Source organism: Heterodontus francisci, chromosome 38, assembly GCF_036365525.1.
Source record: "Heterodontus francisci isolate sHetFra1 chromosome 38, sHetFra1.hap1, whole genome shotgun sequence".
In the NCBI taxonomy this organism is placed as follows: domain Eukaryota; kingdom Metazoa; phylum Chordata; class Chondrichthyes; order Heterodontiformes; family Heterodontidae; genus Heterodontus; species Heterodontus francisci.
In genome coordinates, this window is record NC_090408.1 from 26,975,816 (window position 1) to 26,996,473 (window position 20,658).

Here is a 20,658-nt window from a genome sequence, read left to right on the forward strand (position 1 = left end):
TAATGGTCGTTTATCACTGAGATTACAGAGTCTGAATGATGTTCACAGGGCAGTTAACTCCAAGTTAAAATTTATGAAGCACAATCATGAAGCATAATACAACTGACAGCAACTTTTGCTAGTTTCATCCCCTCATATTTTCCAGTTCATTGCTTCAAATGTGTATGTGGTGATATAAAATTCTTTCATTGGTATGCATCAACACAGAGGTCAAAAGGGAGAAATGAGGACACTTTGATTTGGTGAGTTTTACGTAAAACTAGAAAGATTTAGTAGTCACTGATTGAAATGCAGCAACATTAGCCATCAGCTGTGCTGCTTCTAAGTCACCACCATGCTTACCGCAGTGTATTCGAATTAGACATTCAGAAAAACATGGAGGAAGTTATGGATGGTGAGATCGACAAACGAGACTATGGATTTTACCAGGTACACTGATGATCGCGCTGTTGCTGGAAAATCTAGGCCATTAAGAAGCATCAGGGCAGCATGAGACAGTAGCAGAACATAGCATGCCAGGATTCTATGGCCCAAAATAGACCATTGGTCTGCATAAGTAATTCACTACAAGCTTAACATTAGGGCCACTTGACAAGGCAACATGTTGCTCCATCGTTAATAGGAACCGGGAGGTAGGGGAAAAATGGGGAGGGCGGGCGGACAGGGCGAGTGGGCAGACCAGAGCGCGCGAGGGGCAGTCCAGAGCGAAAGAGAGAGCAGGACAGCCAGCGAGCGAGAGTAAATGTGTGACACGCACAGGGGATGAGGAAGGAAGTTGCACTAGCCTTTGTATATTTTATAGGGTCAAATACTTTGCAACACTGGCAATGATACATATGCAAGAGACACGTTTCTTCTCAGCCTTCAGTCAAAAAATGGTGCCATGCCAAACCCCACCTGCCATATGAACATTAATTTTCAACTGTTGCTGGAGTGAAGAAATTACTTGAAGAGTTAACCAGACATTTGGGCTGGAAGGACATTTGCATACTAAGAGACGCTGCTTATGGAGACAAAGGACTATTCCCTGATCCAATTAACCCATTTTGATCACCAGCCATTGAAGGTGCAACGAAACACATTCCAGGGCCTGCTAGGATAATACAATCCACAAACACAGATGTGGTTAAGCCAGTTAGTTAGTCACATGACTGATCTGCTGGCCAACTTGGTTTTTTTTTTTATTTGTGCCACACAGAAAGGAACAGAAGACAGTTTGCAACTGTAGCTGCAACAAGGAAGCCCCTCTCCTGACTGTCTCTCTCGCCTTCTCCCAAGTCCCCGGAACCACGGAAGACATACATCTCAAGAGAGAAAAGACTTTGACATCAAAACAAGTTGAAGCATGAACTGGGCCCCAACGAATAGCAGGACTTAACGGCAACCAAAAACTCCATATAGTTATTTACTGTCTTTTAAGTTCTAACAGATATTGCCTCAAACTTTTCCTCTTTATACTCTTTCTGTCTCTATTTGCGTGTGTATCGCGTATACATGCTAGCGTGGTCGCGTCAGTAAATTAGAGTTTAAGATTAATAAACTTCTACCTTTCTTATTTAAAATCGAAGGAAACTGGTTTGATTTCTTTGCCTTACAATTGGAGAAGTGAACAAGGATTCACTGAGGGGAGTTAAAAACAGTGTTTCTAAAATTAAACCCCGTTACAGTTACAGGCAAATGTGGAGAGGAAACCCCTAGACATCCTTCTCACCTGGACATAACAGAAATTTGAATACTAACATGTCTGTGACTGAAGCTAGTAGCTCCCCAAGCCAGGGCAAAGCAACTTGGGATAAGTTAAAAGCACTGTCTATGGAGGAGTTGAGGAAAATGGCTGAGCAGTGTGGGATCACTGTCCGTGGCAAGGCTAGGAAGTCTGAACTCCTAAGACTACTGGCCAACCACTTTTCCCTTGAATCTGAAGAAGCAGACCCTGACAGGCCAGCAAAGCCACAAATGGAACAGAGGGAACATGAATTAGAAGACAGGGAAAAACAGAGAGAGCAAGAGACAGGAGAAAGAGAAAGGGCCTTCCAGAAGGAAGGTGAAGAAAAAGAGGGGAGACAGAGAAAGCAAGAGAGGAGAAAGAACCTTCCAGAAAGAATGCGGAGAGAGAGAGCTAAGGCGGCTTGAGTTAACTAGGGGGAGACAGACTAACACCAGTGAAAGCATGGGCAATAAGGAGGAGCATAATTCAGGGCTGGGTACAAGACTCTCCCAACTGATCCCAAAATTCAATGAGGGAGACGTGGAAGCATTTTTTGTGTCTTTTGAAAATCTGGCAAGGTAGTTAAAGTGGCCAGCTGAGGCTTGGACTCTGTTGTTACAAAGCAAATTAGTAGGAAAAGCCCATGATGTTTATTCCATGTCACCAGATGAGTTCACCAGATTATGAACTGGCAAAAAATGCTATCCTCAGGGTTTATGAATTAGTACCCGAAGCCTATCGCTAAAAGTTTAGAACCCTCAAAAAGCAAGCTGATCAAACTTACCTCTTGTTTGAGAGAAATAAGCTTTTGACCATTGGCGGAGGGCTCTAGAAGTGCAACTCAGCTACGAAAATCTCAGAAGTAATTTTGCTCGAAGAATTTAAAAACTCTCTTTCACTCTCCATAAAGACACAGGTGGAGGAACAAAAGGCTCAGAGCCTGGCAGGCAGCAGTTCTGGCTGACGAGTTTGCTCTCATTTACATGTTGGTTTCCCAAGTGAAAACCTTTACTAATCACCCCCACAAATCAGAAAAGGACAAAGGGTGGGAAGGTGATAGAAGCCCATGCAGTCCTGGGAGGGTAAGAAAAGCAGGAGACACAGGGGGCCCTCCTCCAACCAAAAAGGAAGGTGCTGTAAACAGCAGTGAGACCCAGAGACCTGGGTGCTTCCATTGTAATAAAGCAGGGTATTTAAAGAGCTGACTGCTGGAAACTAAAGGGAAAACCTGTAAGGTTAATTAGGGCACACCCGCTCAGTGAAGGGACCCTGATGGAAAGCACAGCAGAACAAGCTTTACTTGTAAAAAAAAATAAAAAATCCTCATCTTACCCAATTATCAGAAAAAGATAAAGAATGCAAATTTCAATTTACAGAAACAGAGCAAAATTCTTGATTGAGCCACTTGAAACAATGTTCTTGCGATGTAGTGCTAGGGTGGTTCACAATAGCACAGAGTACAAAAATGGATTTAGCATATTAACTGGAAGGCAGCAATTTTCTAGATTTTACAACAATTCAACCTTGAATAGTCTAAATTCAAAACAATCATAGCAGGTTTACACACATACCTGTGCATTTCGTAGATCTGTTGGTCTGCCACCTCGACAAGAAAATGTCTGGATTCTGTCCATCCCAAATCTCTGTGGAGCTTGGGAAGCTACATTCGCCCAGCTGGGGCCTCCTGACAAAAAGACCATTCCACCTTTATTGATAACTATAAACAAACACTTCAATTAAAGGATGAACTAACAAATTTTGATTAAAAACATACTACTAAATGCGTACAATCAGATGACGGAGACTTTTATAATTATCAGCAGTTAGCTCATCTAACTGGAAGACCAGAGAAACTTACCTGGGAGACCGGAGAGGCAGTGGACCTGTGAGGAATCACACCCGAGAGGAAGCTATAAATCCAGCCTGTGCTCAGGGCCTGCACTTAGCTGGGAGACTGGAGAGGCAGGCTGGCTGGCTGGTCAGCGCATGTGGGTTTGAAAAAAAAAACCTAACAGTGACAGCACAGGATTGATTGGTTGGTGAGTAACTGCCACCGCCAGGATTAGTGCTTGGGCCACAGCGGTTCACAATTTATATAAATGATTTGGATGTGGGGACCAAATGCAATATTTCCAAATTTGCTGATGACACAAAACTAGGTGGGAATGGAAATTGCGAGGAGGATGCAGGGAGGCTTCGTGAATGAGCAAGAACATGGCAGTGGAATATAATGTCAATAAGTGTGAGGTGATCCACTTGTGGTGCCTGTGCTGGGACGAGGGAGCAGTACCCCAGGACATGCACGATGCCAATATCATCACCCTCTATAAAAACAAAGGTGACCGTGGTGACTGCAACAACTACCGTGGAATCTCCCTGCTCAGCATAGTGGGGAAAGTCTTTGCTCAAGTCGCTCTACACAGGCTCCAGAAGCTGGCCGAGCGCGTCTACCCTGAGGCACAGTGTGGCTTTCGTGCAGAGAGATCGACCGTTGACATGCTGTTCTCCCTTTGTCAGATACAGGAGAAATGCTGTGAACAACAGATGCCCCTCTACATTGCTTTCATTGATCTCACCAAAGCCTTTGACCTCGTCAGCAGACGTGGTCTCTTCAGACTACTAGAAAAGATCGGATGCCCACCAAAGCTACTAAGTATCATCACCTCATTCCGTGACAATATGAAAGGCACAATTCAACATGGTGGCTCCTCATCAGACCCCATTCCTATCCTGAGCGGCGTGAAACAGGGCTGTGTTCTCACACCCACACTTTTTGGGATTTTCTTCTCCCTGCTGCTTTCACATGCGTTCAAATCCTCTGAAGAAGGAATTTTCCTCCACACAAGATCAGGGGGCAGGTTGTTCAACCTTGCCCGTCTAAGAGCAAAGTCCAAAGTACGGAAAGTCCTCATCAGGGAACTCCTCTTTGCTGACGATGCTGCTTTAACATCTCACACTGAAGAATGCCTGCAGAGTCTCATCGACAGGTTTGCGGCTGCCTGCAATGAATTTGGCCTAACCATCAGCCTCAAGAAAACGAACATCATGGGGCAGGACGTCAGAAATGCTCCATCCATCAATATTGGCGACCACGCTCTGGAAGTGGTTCAAGAGTTCACCTACCTAGGCTCAACTATCACCAGTAACCTGTCTCTAGATGCAGAAATCAACAAACGCATGGGAAAGGCTTCCACTGCTATGTCCAGACTGGCCAAGAGTGTGTGGGAAAATGGCGCACTGACACGGAACACAAAAGTCCGAGTGTATCAGGCCTGTGTCCTCAGTACCTTGCTCTATGGCAGCGAGGCCTGGACAACGTATGTCAGCCAAGAGCGACGCCTTAATTCATTCCATCTTCGCTGCCTCCGGAGAATACTTGGCATCAGGTGGCAGGACCGTATCTCCAACACAGAAGTCCTCGAGGCGGCCAACATCCCCAGCTTGTACACACTACTGAGTCAGCGGCGCTTGAGATGGCTTGGTCATGTGAGCCGCAAGGAAGATGGCAGAATCCCCAAAGACACATTGTACAGCGAGCTCGCCACTGGTATCAGACCCACCAGCCGTCCATGTCTCCGCTTTAAAGACGTCTGCAAACGCGACATGAAATCCTGTGACATTGATCACAAGTCGTGGGAGTCAGTTGCCAGCGATCGCCAGAGCTGGCGGGCAGCCATAAAGACGGGGCTAAAATGTGGCGAGTCGAAGAGACTGAGTAGTTGAGAGGAAAAAAGACAGAGACGCAAGGGGAGAGCCAACTGTGCAACAGCCCCGACAAACAAATTTCTCTGCAGCACCTGTGGAAGAGCCTGTCACTCTAGAATTGGCCTTTATAGCTACTCCAGGCGCTGCTTCACAAACCACTGACCACCTCCAGGCGCGTATCCATTGTCTCTCGAGATAAGGAGGCCAAAGAGATCCACTTTAGTAGAAAAAATAGAAAGGCAGAGTATTTCTTAAATGGTGAGAGGTTGGGAAGTGTTGATGTCCAAAGGGACCTGGGTGTTCTTGTTCATGAGCAATTAGGAAGGTAAATGGTATGTTGACCTTTATTGCAATGGGATTGGAGTACAGGAGAAAAGATGAAGAAACGACTGAAGGCACTGGATACTGCAAAGGCTATGGACCCTGACAACATTCCAGCAGTTGTACTGAAGACGTGAGCTCCAGAACTAGCCGCGCCCCTAGCCAAGCTGTTCCAGTACAGCTACAACACTGGTATCTACCCTGCAATGTGGAAAATTGCCCAGGTATGTCCTGTGCACAAAAAGCAGGAGAAATCCAACCCAGCCAAATACTGCCCTATCGGTCTACACCCGATCATCAGCAAAGTGATGGAAGGGGTCATCAACAGCAGCTATCAAGCAGCACTTGTTCAGCAATAACCTGCTCAGTGACGCTCAGTTTGGATTGGCCAAGGCCATTAAGCCCATGGACAAAAGATCTGAACTGCAGAGGTGAGGTGAAAGTGACTGCCCTTGACATCAAGATAGCTCTTGACTGAATATGGCATCAAGGAGCCCTAGCAAAGCTGGAGTCAAGGGGAACCGGGGGAAAACTCTTCACTGGTTGAAGTCATACCTAGCACAAAGGAAGATGGTTGCGGTTGTTGAAGCCAATCATCTCAGTCCCAGGACATCACTGCAGGAGTTCCTCAGGGTAGTGTCCTAGGCCCAACCATCTTCAGCTGCTTTATCAGTGACCTTCCCTCCATCATAAGGTTAGAAGAGGGGATGTTCGCTAATGATTGCACAACTCCTCAGATACCGAAGCAGCCCGTGTGCATATGCAAGACCTGGACAACATCCAGGCTTGAGCTGGTAACTGGCAAGTAACATTTGTGGCAACACTCAAGAAGCTAGACACCATCCAGGCCCAAGCCACCTGCTTGATTGGCACCCCATCCACAAACATTCACTCCCTTCATCACCGATGCACAGTGGCAGCAGTGTGTACCATCTACAAGATGCACTGTAGCAACACACCAAGACTCCTTTGACAGCACATTCCAAACCTGCGACCTCTACCACCTAGAAGGACAAGGGCAGCAGATTCATGGGAACACCACCACCTGCAAGTTTCCCTTCAAGCTACACACCATCCTTACTTGGAACTATATCGCCGGGTCAAAATCCTGAACTCCCTTCCGAACAGCACCTTTGGCGTACTTACACCCCAAAGACTGCAGCGATTCAAGAACACAGCACACCACCACTTTCTCAAGGGCAATTAGGGGTGGGCAATAAATGCCAGCATGGCCAGTGACACCCACATCCACCAAACGAATAAAAAAAAGTCTTGCTGCAATTGTATAAAGCCTTGGAGAGACCACACCTGGAGTACTGAGTACATTTTTTATCTCCTTTACTAAGGAAGGATATACTTGCCATAAGAGGGAGTGCACTGGAGGTCCACCAGACTAACCCCTGGGATGGCAGGATTGTCTTATGAGCAGAGATTACAGAAACTGGGCCTCTAGAGATTCTAAGAATGAGAGGTGATCCTATTGAAACATACAAAATTCTTACAGGGCGTTAACAGGGTAGATGTGGATAGGATATTTCCTCTGGTTGGTGAGTCTAGTACCAGGGGACACAATCTCAGAATAAGGGGATGGCCATTTTAGACTGATATGAGGAGGAATTTCTTTACTTCAGAGAGTGGTGAATCTGTGGAATTCTCTACCCCAGAGGGTTGTGGAAGTTCAATCATTGAGCACGTTCAAGACAGAAATCGATAGCTTTCTGGCTACTAATGACACCAAGTGATATGGGGATAGCGGGGAAAAATGGGATCGAAGTAGATGATCAGCCAAGATCTGTTTGAATGGTGGAGCAGGCTCGATGGGGCAAAAGACCTAATCCTGCTCCAATGTTCCTATCTGCATGATTTTAAACTTTATGAATAATTAATTAACACTTGGATATGCGTCTAAGAGCAAAGACCATAGTACGGAAAGTCCTCATCAGGGAACTCCTCTTTACTGACGATGCTGCATTAACAACTCACACTGAAGAGTGTCTGCAGAATCTCATCGACATGTTTGCGGCTGCCTGCAACGAATTTGGCCTAACCATCAGCCTCAAGAAAACGAACATCATGGGACATGACGTCAGTAATGCTCCATCCATCAATATCGGCGACCACGCTCTGGAAGTGGTTCAAGAGTTCACCTACCTAGACTCAACTACCACCAATAACCTGTCTCTAGATGCAGAAATCAACAAGCGCATGGGAAAGGCTTCCACTGCTATGTCCAGACTGGCCAAGAGAGAGTGGGAAAATGGCGCACTGACACGGAACACAAAAGTCAGAGTGCATCAAGCCTGTGTCCTCAATACCTTGCTCTATGGCAGCGAGGCCTGGACAACGTACGTCAGCCAAGAGCGACGTCTCAATTCATTCCATCTTCGCTGCCTCCGGAGAATACTTGGCATCAGGTGGCAGGACTGTATCTCCAACACAGAAGTCCTAGAGGCGGCCAACATCCCCAGCTTATACACCCTACTGAGTCAGCGGCGCTTGAGATGGCTTGGCCATGTGAGCCGCATGGAAGATGGCAGGATCCCCAAGGACACATTGTACAGCGAGCTCGCCACTGTTATCAGACCCTCCGGCCATCCAGGTCTCCGCTTTAAAGACGTCTGCAAACGCGACATGAAGTCCTGTGACATTGATCACAAGTCGTGGGAGTCAGTTGCCAGCGATCGCCAGAGCTGGCGGGCAGCCATAAAGGCGGGGCAAAAGTGTGGCTAGTCGAAGAGACTTAGCAGTTGGCAGGAAAAAAGACAGAAGTGCAAGGAGAGAGCCAACTGCGAAACAGCCCTGACGACCAATTTTATCTGCAGCACCTGTGGAAGAGTCTATCACTAGTATTGGCCTCTATAGCCACTCCAGGCGCTGCTCCACAAACCACTGACCACCTGCAGGCACTTACCCATTGTCTCCCGAGACAAGGAGGCCAAAGAAGAAGAAGAAAACAAAAAAAGATGCGCAATCATAAAGAAAGTACATTTTAGGTTATAAGTTTTAAAGATTCTAAATTGATTTTACATTAATCATAAAATGCAGGTAAGTTCTTCGACTATGATAGACGTAACTGCCAAAAACCCAAAAAAGCTAAATTTAATCAGACTTCCTGCAACACCCCAGGTCAGCGAGGGATGACCAATAAAAGCAGCCTTGACAGTGCCCCCTTATAAAAATCAGAGGAAGATATGCTCTGTTCAGACCACACCTTACATAACGTGTCCAGTTCTGGTCACATGCACACAAGGGAGACATTCAAGCATGCAATGTGGTTTAAAGAGCCAGCACTTATCCTTAGCATCAGAAAACTGAGAAATATTAGCGATGGCTCAGTGGTAGCATTCTCGCTTTGGGGTCAGAAGATTGTGGATATAAGCCCATTCCAGAGCCTAGCACAATCTAGGCTGACACTTTCAGTGCTGTGCTCTCCCAGTACTGAACATAAGAAACAGGAGCAGGAGTAGACCATATGGGCCAGTATTGCACTGGAGGTGCTGTCTATCTGACTTGACCTTAAACAGAGGCCCTGCATGCCCTCTCAGGTGGATTATTCCAAGAGCAGGGATGTTCTTCCGGTGTGCAGGCAAACACTGATCCCTCGATCAAAACTGCCAAAACATAGATTATCTGGTCAGTGATTTTATTGATGTTTATGAGACTATGCTGCGCACATTTGCCTAACACAATAACTATGCTTCAAAAATACCTCATTGGATGTGAAGTGTTTTGTCATGAGGTCATGAAACATGCGATATAAATGCAAGTTCTTCCTTGTTTCTATGAGAAAAAGGGAAGAAATATGGGCTTTCCAGCTTCAAAAGGTGAAAAATGATTTTAAGAGAATTACAGGATAGTAAATAGTATTGATAAGGTAGATTGGAAAATTAAATAAAACTAAATTGCAGGAATAAGATCTAAGATTCAAACTAGATAAAGGCAAATTTAGGATTGATGTCAGTAAGTTCTTTTTACTGACAGTAAACACCTGAAATGGAGTTCCAGGTAGAGGAGTGGAGATGAAAACCCTACAACTCAACAGCAGTGTCCATATTCATCATGCTGGACATTTCAACACCACCGCCCCCCCCCCCCCACCCCCGCTCACATCTCTGTCCTGGGATTGCTGCAGTGTTCGAGCGAACATCAATGCAAGCTCGAGGAGCAGCTCCTCATTTACCGATTAGGCACGCTACAGCCTGCCAGACTGAACATTGAGTTCAATAATTTCAGAGCATGACGGGGCCCCCCTTGTTACATTATTTTTTCTTTTTCCTTTTTATTTGGTTATTTTACTTTAGGTCTTTTAGTTTATTTAGCTGGCTTCTACTTTGCCTACCGGTTTTGTTTTTTTTAATGTTTGTACTTGGAGTCTTCTTCTTTGGCTTCCTTGTCTCGAGAGACAATGGGTAAGCGTCTAGAGGTGGTCAGTGGTTTGTGAAGCAGCGCCTGGAGTGGCTATAAAGGTCAATTCTAGAGTGACAAACTCTTCCACAGGTGCTGCAGATAAAATTGGTTGTCGGGGCTGTTACACAGTTGGCTCTCCCCTTGCGCTTCTGTCTTTTTTCCTGCCAACCGCTCAGTCTCTTCGACTCGCCACACTTTAGCCCTGCCTTTGTGGCTGCCCACTGGCAACTGACTCCCACGACTTGTGATCAATGTCACAGGACTTCATGTCGCGTTTGTAGACATCTTCAAAGTGGAAACATGGACAGCCAGTGGGTCTGATACCAGTGATGAGCTCGCTGTACAATGTGTCCTTGGGGATCCTGCCATCTTCCATGCGGCTCACATGGCCAAGCCATCTCAAGCGCTGCTGGCTCAGTAGGGTGTATATGCTGGGGATGGTGGCCGTCTCAAGGACTTCTGTGTTGGAGATACTGTCCTGCCACCTGATGCCAAGGATTCTCCGGAGGCAGTGAAGATGGAATGAATTGAGACGTCACTCATGGCTGACATACGTTGTCCAGCCCTCGCTGCAGTAGAGCAAGGTACTGAGGACACAGGCTTGATACACTCGGACTTTTGTGTTCCGTGTCAGTGCACCATTTTCCCACACTCTCTTGGCCAGTCTGGACATAGCAGTGCTTGGAGTGCTTTAGAGTAAATTCACACTCTCTCTGTACTAATGCTTTGTCTTTCAGCACACCATTAACATACCGTTCACCTTTGTTCCATGACCTTCTGGTCAGTTATTCTCTGTGACCCTGTCCTGTCAACACCTTCTCCTTTATTATCTCTTGCTCCACCCCCGCTTTACTTGCTTAAAATCTTTCACATTTCTAATAGCTGCCAGTTCTGATGAAGGGTCACTGACCTGAAACATTAACTCTGCTTCTCTCTCCGCAGATGCTGCCGACCTGAGTATTTCCAGCATTTCTTGTTTTTATTTCAGATTTCCAGCATCTGCAGTATTTTGCTTCTATATTCATTAAAAGGAGTCTTTGCTGAAGTCTGGACAGAACCTTTGCAATAAGTTTTTTTAATATAGGCCGTCTATTTCCACCTCTGAAACGTCACCCAACTTCACCCGTTTCTGCCCCGTCACCGATCACCTGCTGCTGAAATCTTCATTCGTGCCCTCATTACCTCTTAACTTGACTATACCAAACTCTCTTCCGGCTGGCCTCCCACATTCTACCCTATGTTAACTTGAGGGTCATCCAAAACTGTCCATGCCTTAACTTGCACCAATTCCCGTTCAACTTTTACCCTTGTGCTCGCTGACCTACAATGGTTCCCATTTAAGCAACATCTTGATTTTAAAATTCTCATCCTTGTTTTCAAATCCCGCCACAGCCTCTCCTCCTTATCTTCGTAATCTCCTCCAACTCCACAATCCTCAGATACCTGCGCTCCTCCAATTCTGGCCTCGAGCATCCCCGATTTTAATTGCTCCACCATTGGTGGCTGTGCCTTCAGTTGCCTCGGCCCTAAGCTCTGGAATACCCTCCCTACACCGCTCTTCCTAGCTTTCCTCTTTTAAGATGAATTGTCCAATCGCTTTGACAGATGAGTGTTCAGCACGGAGACTGGTTGTTCACCATCTAGGTTGGTATTGTCTCATATGTGAAACTAAACCAAATCTTGATTTGCAGATCATATTGCAGATATTATATATTAAAAATCACTGTTGGAGGGGTGGGTGAAGACACTGGTTTTGTGGCGTGCTCACTTGTTGTGTCGGGACCTCATTTAAGGCACTCCTTAAAACCTACCTCTTTGACCATGCTTTTGGTCATCTGACCCAATATTTCCTTATGTAGCTCAGTGTCATATTTTGCTTTATAATGCTCCTGTGAAACACCTTGCCTAAATACAAGCTGCTGCTGCATAGCTACTGTGAGTTCCCTCAATTCTCTCCTCGTGAAATGCTCATGCTTCAAACTACTCCTTCAAAGTCTATTGATAACATGGAGAACTGAATGTCATCCGTTGTTGCAAGATCACATTCCATCATTTCTAGTTTTCCACTAAGCCCTCAAATACATGAACACGCCACCTGTTACAGAAGTTATGTGATGAGGACATATCAAAAGTGCCAGCAAGACGGTCACCAGAGTAACACCTGACAATAAACCAACACAAAGGGAACCAGCATGATCTTGATTAATAGTGACTCACCTGACCAAATTGTGTCTCAAACCAAAGAATTTTAATTAGAAAAAACAAAACATACATTGAAACCAGCAAATGAACACTTAAGATCTGCAGAACAGATTCAAACAAAAAACTGCGAAAAAAATTTAAAGCTTAAATTTGAAAACATCTTAACTGTAGACTCCAAAAAATGTAGAATAGTTTCCTTAATGTGCAGTGAATTGCTCCCAATGGGAGGCAAAGAAATAAAGGGGAAAGCTAAGATGAGGATATGTATCGCACAGGTAGGATGTGAAGATAAGGTGTCAATCAAGACTTAAGTAATGATTCTATATTTTTTGAGGAATATCCTGTTTATTTCTGTGATTGATAAAATAAATCTTAATTTTAACAGCCTATATTTTCATCTAAAAGTAAGAGAAAGTCTTATTTTTAGGCCGAAGAAATTTGTAATTTTATTTATTTATTTTTTGCAGGGCCACGGAGATAAGGCAGGGGAGCGGGACCAGCTAAATTGCTCTTGGAGTGTGCTGGCACAGGCTTGACGGACCGAATAACCTCCTCCTGTGTTGTAACCATTCTATGATTTATTCTATTCTTCCTTATATAATTTTAATTACTTACAATATACAGGACAGAAATAGGCTATCTGGTCCAAGAGGTCTATGCCAATGTTTATACTGCACATGAGTTCTCTCCCCCTCTATTTACTTCTTCCCACACTGCTCCCGTACCCAGTATTCTCTTCTCCCATATATATGCACCAAGCTTCCCCTCAAATGCATCAATGCTTTATGCTTCAACCACTCCCATGAGGCAGTGACTTCCATATTCTCACCACCGCTGTGAAAATTTTACTGCACAAATATTGAGCAATTATTTTTAATTACCTGCGATCCCTGTTAAATCGTCCACCTGAAATAAAACAAACAACTTAATCTAATGCCGTATATCCACATTCACGATATTCCATTAGAAACAAAACAATTATTTCAAAATGAATATAAATGGACAATTACCACAGAATATTTATTCCAGAGCAGAGCCCATGCCAGGTTTTACTGACGCCCTACGTCATTTTGACAGTTTCCAGTTTCCTGGCCACAACTGCCTCCTCTTCACTATGGACGTCCAATCTCTCTACACCTCCATCCCCCACCAGGACAGTTTGAGGGCTCTCTGCTTCTTCATTGAACAGAGGCCCAACCAGTCCCCATCCACCACCACCCTCCTCCGCCTGACTGAACTTGTTCTCACATTGAACAACTTCTCCTTCAACTCCACTCACTTCCTTCAAGTAAAAGGCATTGCTATGGGTACCCGAATGGGTCCCAGTTATGCCTGTCTTTTTGTGGGATATGTCGAACATTCCTTGTTCCAGTCCTACTCAGGCCCCCTCTTCCAACTCTCTTTCCAGTACACTGATAGCTGTTTCGGTGCCGTTTCCTGTTCCAGCCCCGAACAAGAAAACTTTATCAATTTTGCTTCTAATTTCTACCCACCTCTCACCTTTACATGGTCCATCTCCAACACTTCCCTTCCCTTCCTCGACTTCTCTGTCTCCATCTCTGGGGATAGGCTGTCTACTAATATCCAATATAAACCTACCGACTCCCACAGCTACCTCGACTACACTTCTTCACACCCTGCCTCCTGTAAGGACTCCATTCCATTCCAGTTTCTCCGTCTCCGACGCATCTGCTCTGATGATGCTACCTTCCATGACAGCGCTTCATATATGTCTTCCTTTTTCCTCAACCGAGGATTCCCCCCCCACTGTGGTAGACAGGGCCCTCAACTGTGTCTGGCCCATTTCCCGCACCTCTACCCTCACCCCTTCCCCTCCCTCCCAGAACCGTGACAGGGTTCCCCTTGTCCTCATTTTCCAGCCCATCAGACTCCATATCCAAAGGATCATCCTCCGCCATTTCCGTCACCTCCAGCGTGATGCCACTACCAAACGCATCTTCCCAGTCAGCATTCCGAAGGGATCGTTCCCTCCGTGACACCCTGGTCCACTGCTCCATTACCCCCACCACCTCATCCTCTTCCCACGGCACCTTCCCCTGCAATCGCAGGAGGTGCAATACCTGCCCATTTACTTCCTCTCTCCTCACTATCCCAGGCCCAAACACTCCTTTCAGGTGAAGCAGCGATTTACTTGTACTTCTTTCAATGTAGTGTACTGTATTCGCTGCTCACAATGTGGTCTGCTCTACACTGGGGAGACCAAACACAGACTGGGAGAACGCTTTGCAGAACACCTCCGCTCAGTCCGCAAGCAGGACCCCGAGCTTCTGGTTGCTTGCCATTTCAACACTCCCCCCTGCTCACATCTCTGTCCTGAGATTGCTGCAATGTTCTTGTGAACATCAACGCAAGCTCGAGGAACAGCATCTCATTTACCGATTAGGCACACTACAGCCTGCCGGATTGAACACTGAGTTCAATCATTTCAGAGCATGACGGGGCCCCCCCATTTTACTTTTATTTTTAGTTATTTTTTTCTTTTTCTTTTTAAAATTTTTTTGTGTTTATTTTATTTTATTTCATCTTAGTTTGTTCAGTTTGCTTACCCACTGTTTTTTTTCATGTTTGTACTTGCGGCTGTTCAATTTTCAGTCCGTTAACACCCTATCTGTACTAATGCTTTGTCTTTCAACACATTAACATATTGTTTGTCTTTGCTCCATGACCTTCTGGTCAGCTATTTTGTGACCCTGTCCTATCTACACCTTCTCCTTTGTTATCTCTTGCCCCACCCCCACTTTACTTACTTATAACCTTTTACATTTCTAATATTTGCCAGTTCTGAAGAAGGGTCATTGACCTGAAACGTTAACTCTGCTTCTCTCTCCACACATGTTGCCAGACCGGCTGAGTATTTCCAGCATTTATTGTTTTTATTCCAGGTTTTACTACCTGGCCTTTGTCAGTTTTATTCTGACTACTTAAATACAAGAGCTTTCTTTGGAATGCAGTGAAATAAAAGTCTAGTTTTCAATGACTGGATGAAAGTGCGAATATTTGCACCCTTAATTTTTAAAAAGTTCATTTTTTTAACAGTTTGAAAATTTAAATTTTTATTAATGTACCAAATAGTGGAGGTGAATTTAAGTTTTATGATTTTTATGCTACTCACGATAATGTTATGTGCAACCAATTTGTAAACTAGTTCTTTGAGAACTGATCTTTGATTTTGTAACCCATAATGCATAGCTAGAAGTCTTCCCCATGGTTGATGCACCAAAGGGCTGACTTCCATCTGAACCAATCTCAGCCTCCCCAGATACCAAACTAATCATGTCATTACAGCTTTTATAATCCATGTGAACAAGCAGGACCTCAGCTTAATGTCATTCGAAGGACAGCACCTCTAATAATGTATATTCCATCACTGGATGTATAAGCACAACCTTTTGATCTAGAGGAATATGTTACCAACTCAAACAAGCTTAACACTTTTGAACCAAAATTATAAAACTAAGAATGCTATACGAGTTGCTCAGTCTCGACCTGTTTTCTTCAAGAACTTTTGACAGCATTTCAGATTAAATGGGCGGCACAGTGGCTAGCACTGCAGCCTCACAGCTCCAGGGACCCGGGTTCGATTCTGGGTACTGCCTGTGTGGAGTTTGCAAGTTCTCCCTGTGTCTGCGTGGGTTTTTGCCGGGTGCTCCGGTTTCCTCCCACATCCAAAAGACTTGCAGGTGATAGGTAAATTGGTCGTTGTAAATTGCCCCTAGTGTAGGGAGGTGATAGGGAATATGGGATTACTGTAGGGTTAGTATAAATGGGTGGTTGTTGGTCGGCACAGACTTGGTGGGCCGAAGGGCCTGTTTCAGTGCTGTATCTCTAAATTTAAAAAAAATAAAAAAAATTTAATGGCAATTTATCAGATAAGACAGTTCCACTCAAAGCTTTTACCAATAAAGCCACCTATTCTTCCTTTTAAACATATAGCATTTAACATTTTATTGTAAATCCATAATGAAATTGTAGTCACTACTCATGCTGGGTCATATATTACCAAATAGAAAGTTTCAAGCTACCTTATAACAGGAATTCCCTAAAGAATTATTTAAATGCCAGATGTTTTAAACCATGAACATTATGATTCAAGCTATCAGCACTTTCTATTCTGGCACATTTCAATATCACAGTTTATTTTGATTACGTGAACTATGTAGATTTACATACTTTGCATTCTGTACTCCTTGTGGTAGCTGATGTGGTCTGACTGTGACTGTGCTTGGGACTGCAATAGCCACTATCACTGTCAATATCAGCTTCACTAGCTCCTTGTTCACTGGAAGATTCAGCAGCAGGGTGAGATGCTCTTCTTCTCCTGACTTTTGATTTCCACAGCAAGGGGCTGGCCCTCTCGGACAGAGATTTATTGGCTACATCTCCAGGAAAGTCTTTCAATGTAAAGACAAACATATTTACAATTAAAGATACAAATTATAACTAAGCCTTCAAATAGCTTCACATCTTATTTTAGTACCATCCATTTATTCTACACATGCTACAATTTCAAAACTACACTCTGGGAAAGATAACTGGACATTAGTCACAACGTGGTAACAACCAGGTCTGTTCAAAAAAACAAAAACTTTTGTTAAATCTTCTGCAATAAAGTATAAAATACTTCCTCACTGATCTAAGCAATTGGAGATGATGTTCATCAGATTTTCATTAGTAGAAAGTTGATAATGTGCAAAGTTGCAAACAGGACTTCATTTATTTAATGACCGATAAAAATCTCACGACTTGACAAGGTAACAGGATGAATTTATGGCATTGCATCTGAAAACCATAAATATTTTTCATATATGTTACAATAATTATCAGGATGCGCCAAAGCAGCTAAGAAGTCTGGCAGGTTCTCCTGGTGGATTTGGGAATATCACAGGCAATAACTGGGTTTCCAAGTATAATTTAACAAATTCAAAAATACTGGCCATATTTTGGACATTTTTAAATGCAAAAGATCTTTCCTCATTTAAATAACCCCATTCGCAATTAGGTCTGTATCTGAGCACTTGGGTTTATTAGTGATGTTTTCCCTTTTCTGTGGAAAGTTGCTAACCTCTGCTCTGATTTCATCCCAACAGTACAGCTTGTATTGGAGACCACAGCACCGGGAATCCTGGAGATAAATCCACTTCCTGCCATTCTACAAGATACTCAAATACCACTTAACTGTTAACATTTTTGTAGTCCCTCTCAACTAAAGAACTCAACAATGCAACAATTTCTATCTTTTCTCCTCTCTCTGCCTTCCACAATCTGCTACATAAAGAAAATGTTCTTGTACTGCAAGCATTAAAACGTATTATTGAACTTTACAGTCAGTCCTAGTCAGTTTTAAATCAGTCACAAAGTAACAATGAAGTGCTACTTTTGGATTTATCAGTGCCAAAAGCTCACTGCTACTGGGACAAAGATGTAATACTGGCAAGGTAAATGATTAAGTACAAAATAATTGCTACTGCTAAATAAAATCTTGATCAGATTTGTTACTTTATTAGTGTTCAGGATAACCAAATCTAAAGAAAATTTTTTGATTTGGTTAAATTTAATCAGAATCTGATAGTCTGGAAATGTAGGATTTTACCAAATTAAACTTTTGAATGAGTATCACTATCAGATGTCTTACCTGTTTGCTGACTGGCATCCACTAGCAGTACAATCTTTGATCTATTTTCAGGACCTGAGGCACTGCTTTCCTTTTGAACAGCTACACTTCTCACCAGAGGCTTGCTGGTTCTCAAAACCTGCACAAATACAAGAAATGTCACTCAGTGTTCAAAAAAAATTGAAGTTGGTATTTGTGCAAACACAAAGTGAACAATTAGCTACCCCTATGGTTCAGCAAGTTTACCCATCGAGTGGTTGAATTACAGAGATTAGGACGGCTAGGGTTTAATCCTAAATCCATGCAGGATTAGGTTATCTCAGTTGGGTCAGCAGTAGGATGCTGCAAGTGACTTTGGTGCTTCTTAGGGGGGGAAAAAAAATAGCTGGGAGTCCACACCATGATTGTTCTCCAGCCATTCTTGCTCGAAGTGTAGATACGTGGAACATCTGGTGAGAACAGGTTCAGATTTGGCTATGATTAGAGTCATCACTGAGGGTTACACATAATTAAAGGGTATTTGGGCAGATACTGGAGGGTGCCTGGAACTAGTGGAATCATACTGTAGCAAGCAGTCTATACCTTCAGAAGGAATGAAAGAGGAGAAAACTGGTGGAACAAATATTTTTTCTTTTAAACAAGTGTTCACAAGATCACTAGAACCTCTGCTACATTAGCAAGTTGCAAACTTAGCTGGCAACCATCTCAAATTAATATGCAAGTCACTTATATCCCCCTCTTTCACATTCTATGCATGTGATTATACAGCAGTGTTATTCATGGCTTCTATCAACCCATTGAGAAATACAAGCAAGAGAGCTCATAGCTAAAAATACTCAACCCAGATTCTAGCAGTGACAGACAAATGAGTGGCATGAGTAGATCACCAAGATATTTGCCCACATTGGACTTGATCATGTGCAATAAATTATTTTTCATCAAAATGAAGCAATTTTGCGATACCTCCTTAATGAAGATAGCTGACATTACTGCTCATTCATCCCTTCAAATGGAATACCAGATGCATGCGTCAGGCATGACTGCCCACTTGTCCAGCCAAAGTTCCAGCCCAATATTTACTGGATCACCACAATCATATAATTTGGCATAATTGATTTTATCAGAAACATTAGATTTGGCACCAGCATTCTGGGCTAGTAAAGTGAGAACAAAAAAGCTCAGTTCTTCTGCTCCTGATCATTATCCAGTGATTCCCGCTGGAAGACTTTGAGGACATTTGGTGACCCTCAGCAGAATTTAATAGCTTATTGACCATTAACTAGGCTTATTCAAAAGTAATGGTTGCTTGGGCAAGGTATCTGAGGGTATTTAATGCTTAGTGCTAAGGCCCAACACTTACACAAAGTCAATATTTTCCAAAAAGGATGGAGGGGGAAAGAGGGAAAAATATATTTATACAAAATCAAGACCTTTATGTTAAATTTACTCAACCTAGATCATGCATGGTATACAAAACAAACGGCTTCCGAAGAAGGGTCACTGACCCGAAACGTTAACTCTGCTTCTCTTTCCACAGATGCTGCCAGACCTGCTGAGTGACTCCAGCATTTCTTGGTTTTGGCTTCACTCCAGGTATAGCTGTGCAGCTATAAATGTCCCATTGGTAACAAACTGCTCAACCCATTGTCTTTTTACAAGTCTTTCAACAAAAGTGTGTCTCAGGCTTTAGAACAAAGCTAAGAGTTTGATTTTTATTTGGAGCAAGGAGGAAAAGGGCCATTAAACTTCAGTAGATAGATGCAAAGAGCAAACAGAGCTGCAAATCTTACCTTCGGCACTGGACCTCTGTTGCTTCTGCTTCTCTGAGCTGCAGCTTGGCAGACTTGTCCGGCAGGAACAGGTCTTTCACTACACTCAGACACTGCATTCACCACATTGGCTGGCTGGAAGGGTGCAGTGTAAGGTGTAGGAAAAGGAGAATAAAAGCCTACCATTGGTGTGCATGGTGCTGGCATGAGCTGGTAGTAAGCATAATCTGTAGAAACAGGAGGTTGTGGAGTTGACAATAAGGGGTAGGCAAGGTATGGTCCTGTTGAGTTTGGATTCGCTTGCTGCCACCGAATATCACCATTATATACAGGCAACTGTCTGCAATATAAATACAAAGAAAAACATTTATATACATAGATTTAATTTTAAAACAATACATACAAATAAGCTACAGCACATCTGGTCAATCATTTTGTCAATCACTACTCGACCTCCCATGGCATTGTTGCAGTGAGTTGGAAGGCAAGCAGTATTCTAACATGAGGTCATTAAGCCTCGGCAACAATGATCCCTCTGGTCCCAGCAGAACCAGAGATTAATTTTTACAAGGCTTCTCTCCTCTGCATTCCTCTTTCCCTTACCCCTACCCAAAAACGGGACATACAGTTCATCTACATGTTTTCATTCTCCTCCTCACAAAGGTAAGAGTCAATAGCTTGCTGCACGTCATGTGTCAGGCCCATATGTTGCATAAACTGAACACAGTACTTATGCTGGTAATACCGTCAAACATTTCAGTGACTTCAATTTTGCTCATCTCCACCAATCCTTTGTTATTCTAATTGCACCATCAGTAGTTGCTGTTCTTCCAGGATCACATCACATTTAATAGTGTGATAGTTGGACTCGATAGCTTTTTTCAGCAGTTCCACTGCCACCAAGAAGGTTGATG

General features: G+C 43.7%; 1 protein-coding gene across 5 annotated transcripts in view; it reads right to left on the reverse strand.

The window, feature by feature from the left end:
- The window catches only part of secisbp2l (SECIS binding protein 2-like), an 84,919-nt gene that overhangs the window by 22,597 nt on the left and 41,664 nt on the right, over positions 1-20,658 (reverse strand). For 4 of the 5 annotated variants that reach the window (XM_068017930.1, XM_068017929.1, XM_068017932.1 and 1 more), the window contains 5 exons: positions 19,766-20,084; positions 17,997-18,114; positions 16,535-16,755; positions 13,225-13,249; positions 3,280-3,425 (listed from right to left, as the gene is read on the reverse strand). In XM_068017930.1, coding sequence (XP_067874031.1) covers positions 3,280-3,425; positions 13,225-13,249; positions 16,535-16,755; positions 17,997-18,114; positions 19,766-20,084 — 829 coding nt within the window. The remainder of the gene's footprint in view (positions 1-3,279; positions 3,426-13,224; positions 13,250-16,534; positions 16,756-17,996; positions 18,115-19,765; positions 20,085-20,658) is intronic. The other variant, XM_068017931.1, reaches the window with a different exon arrangement.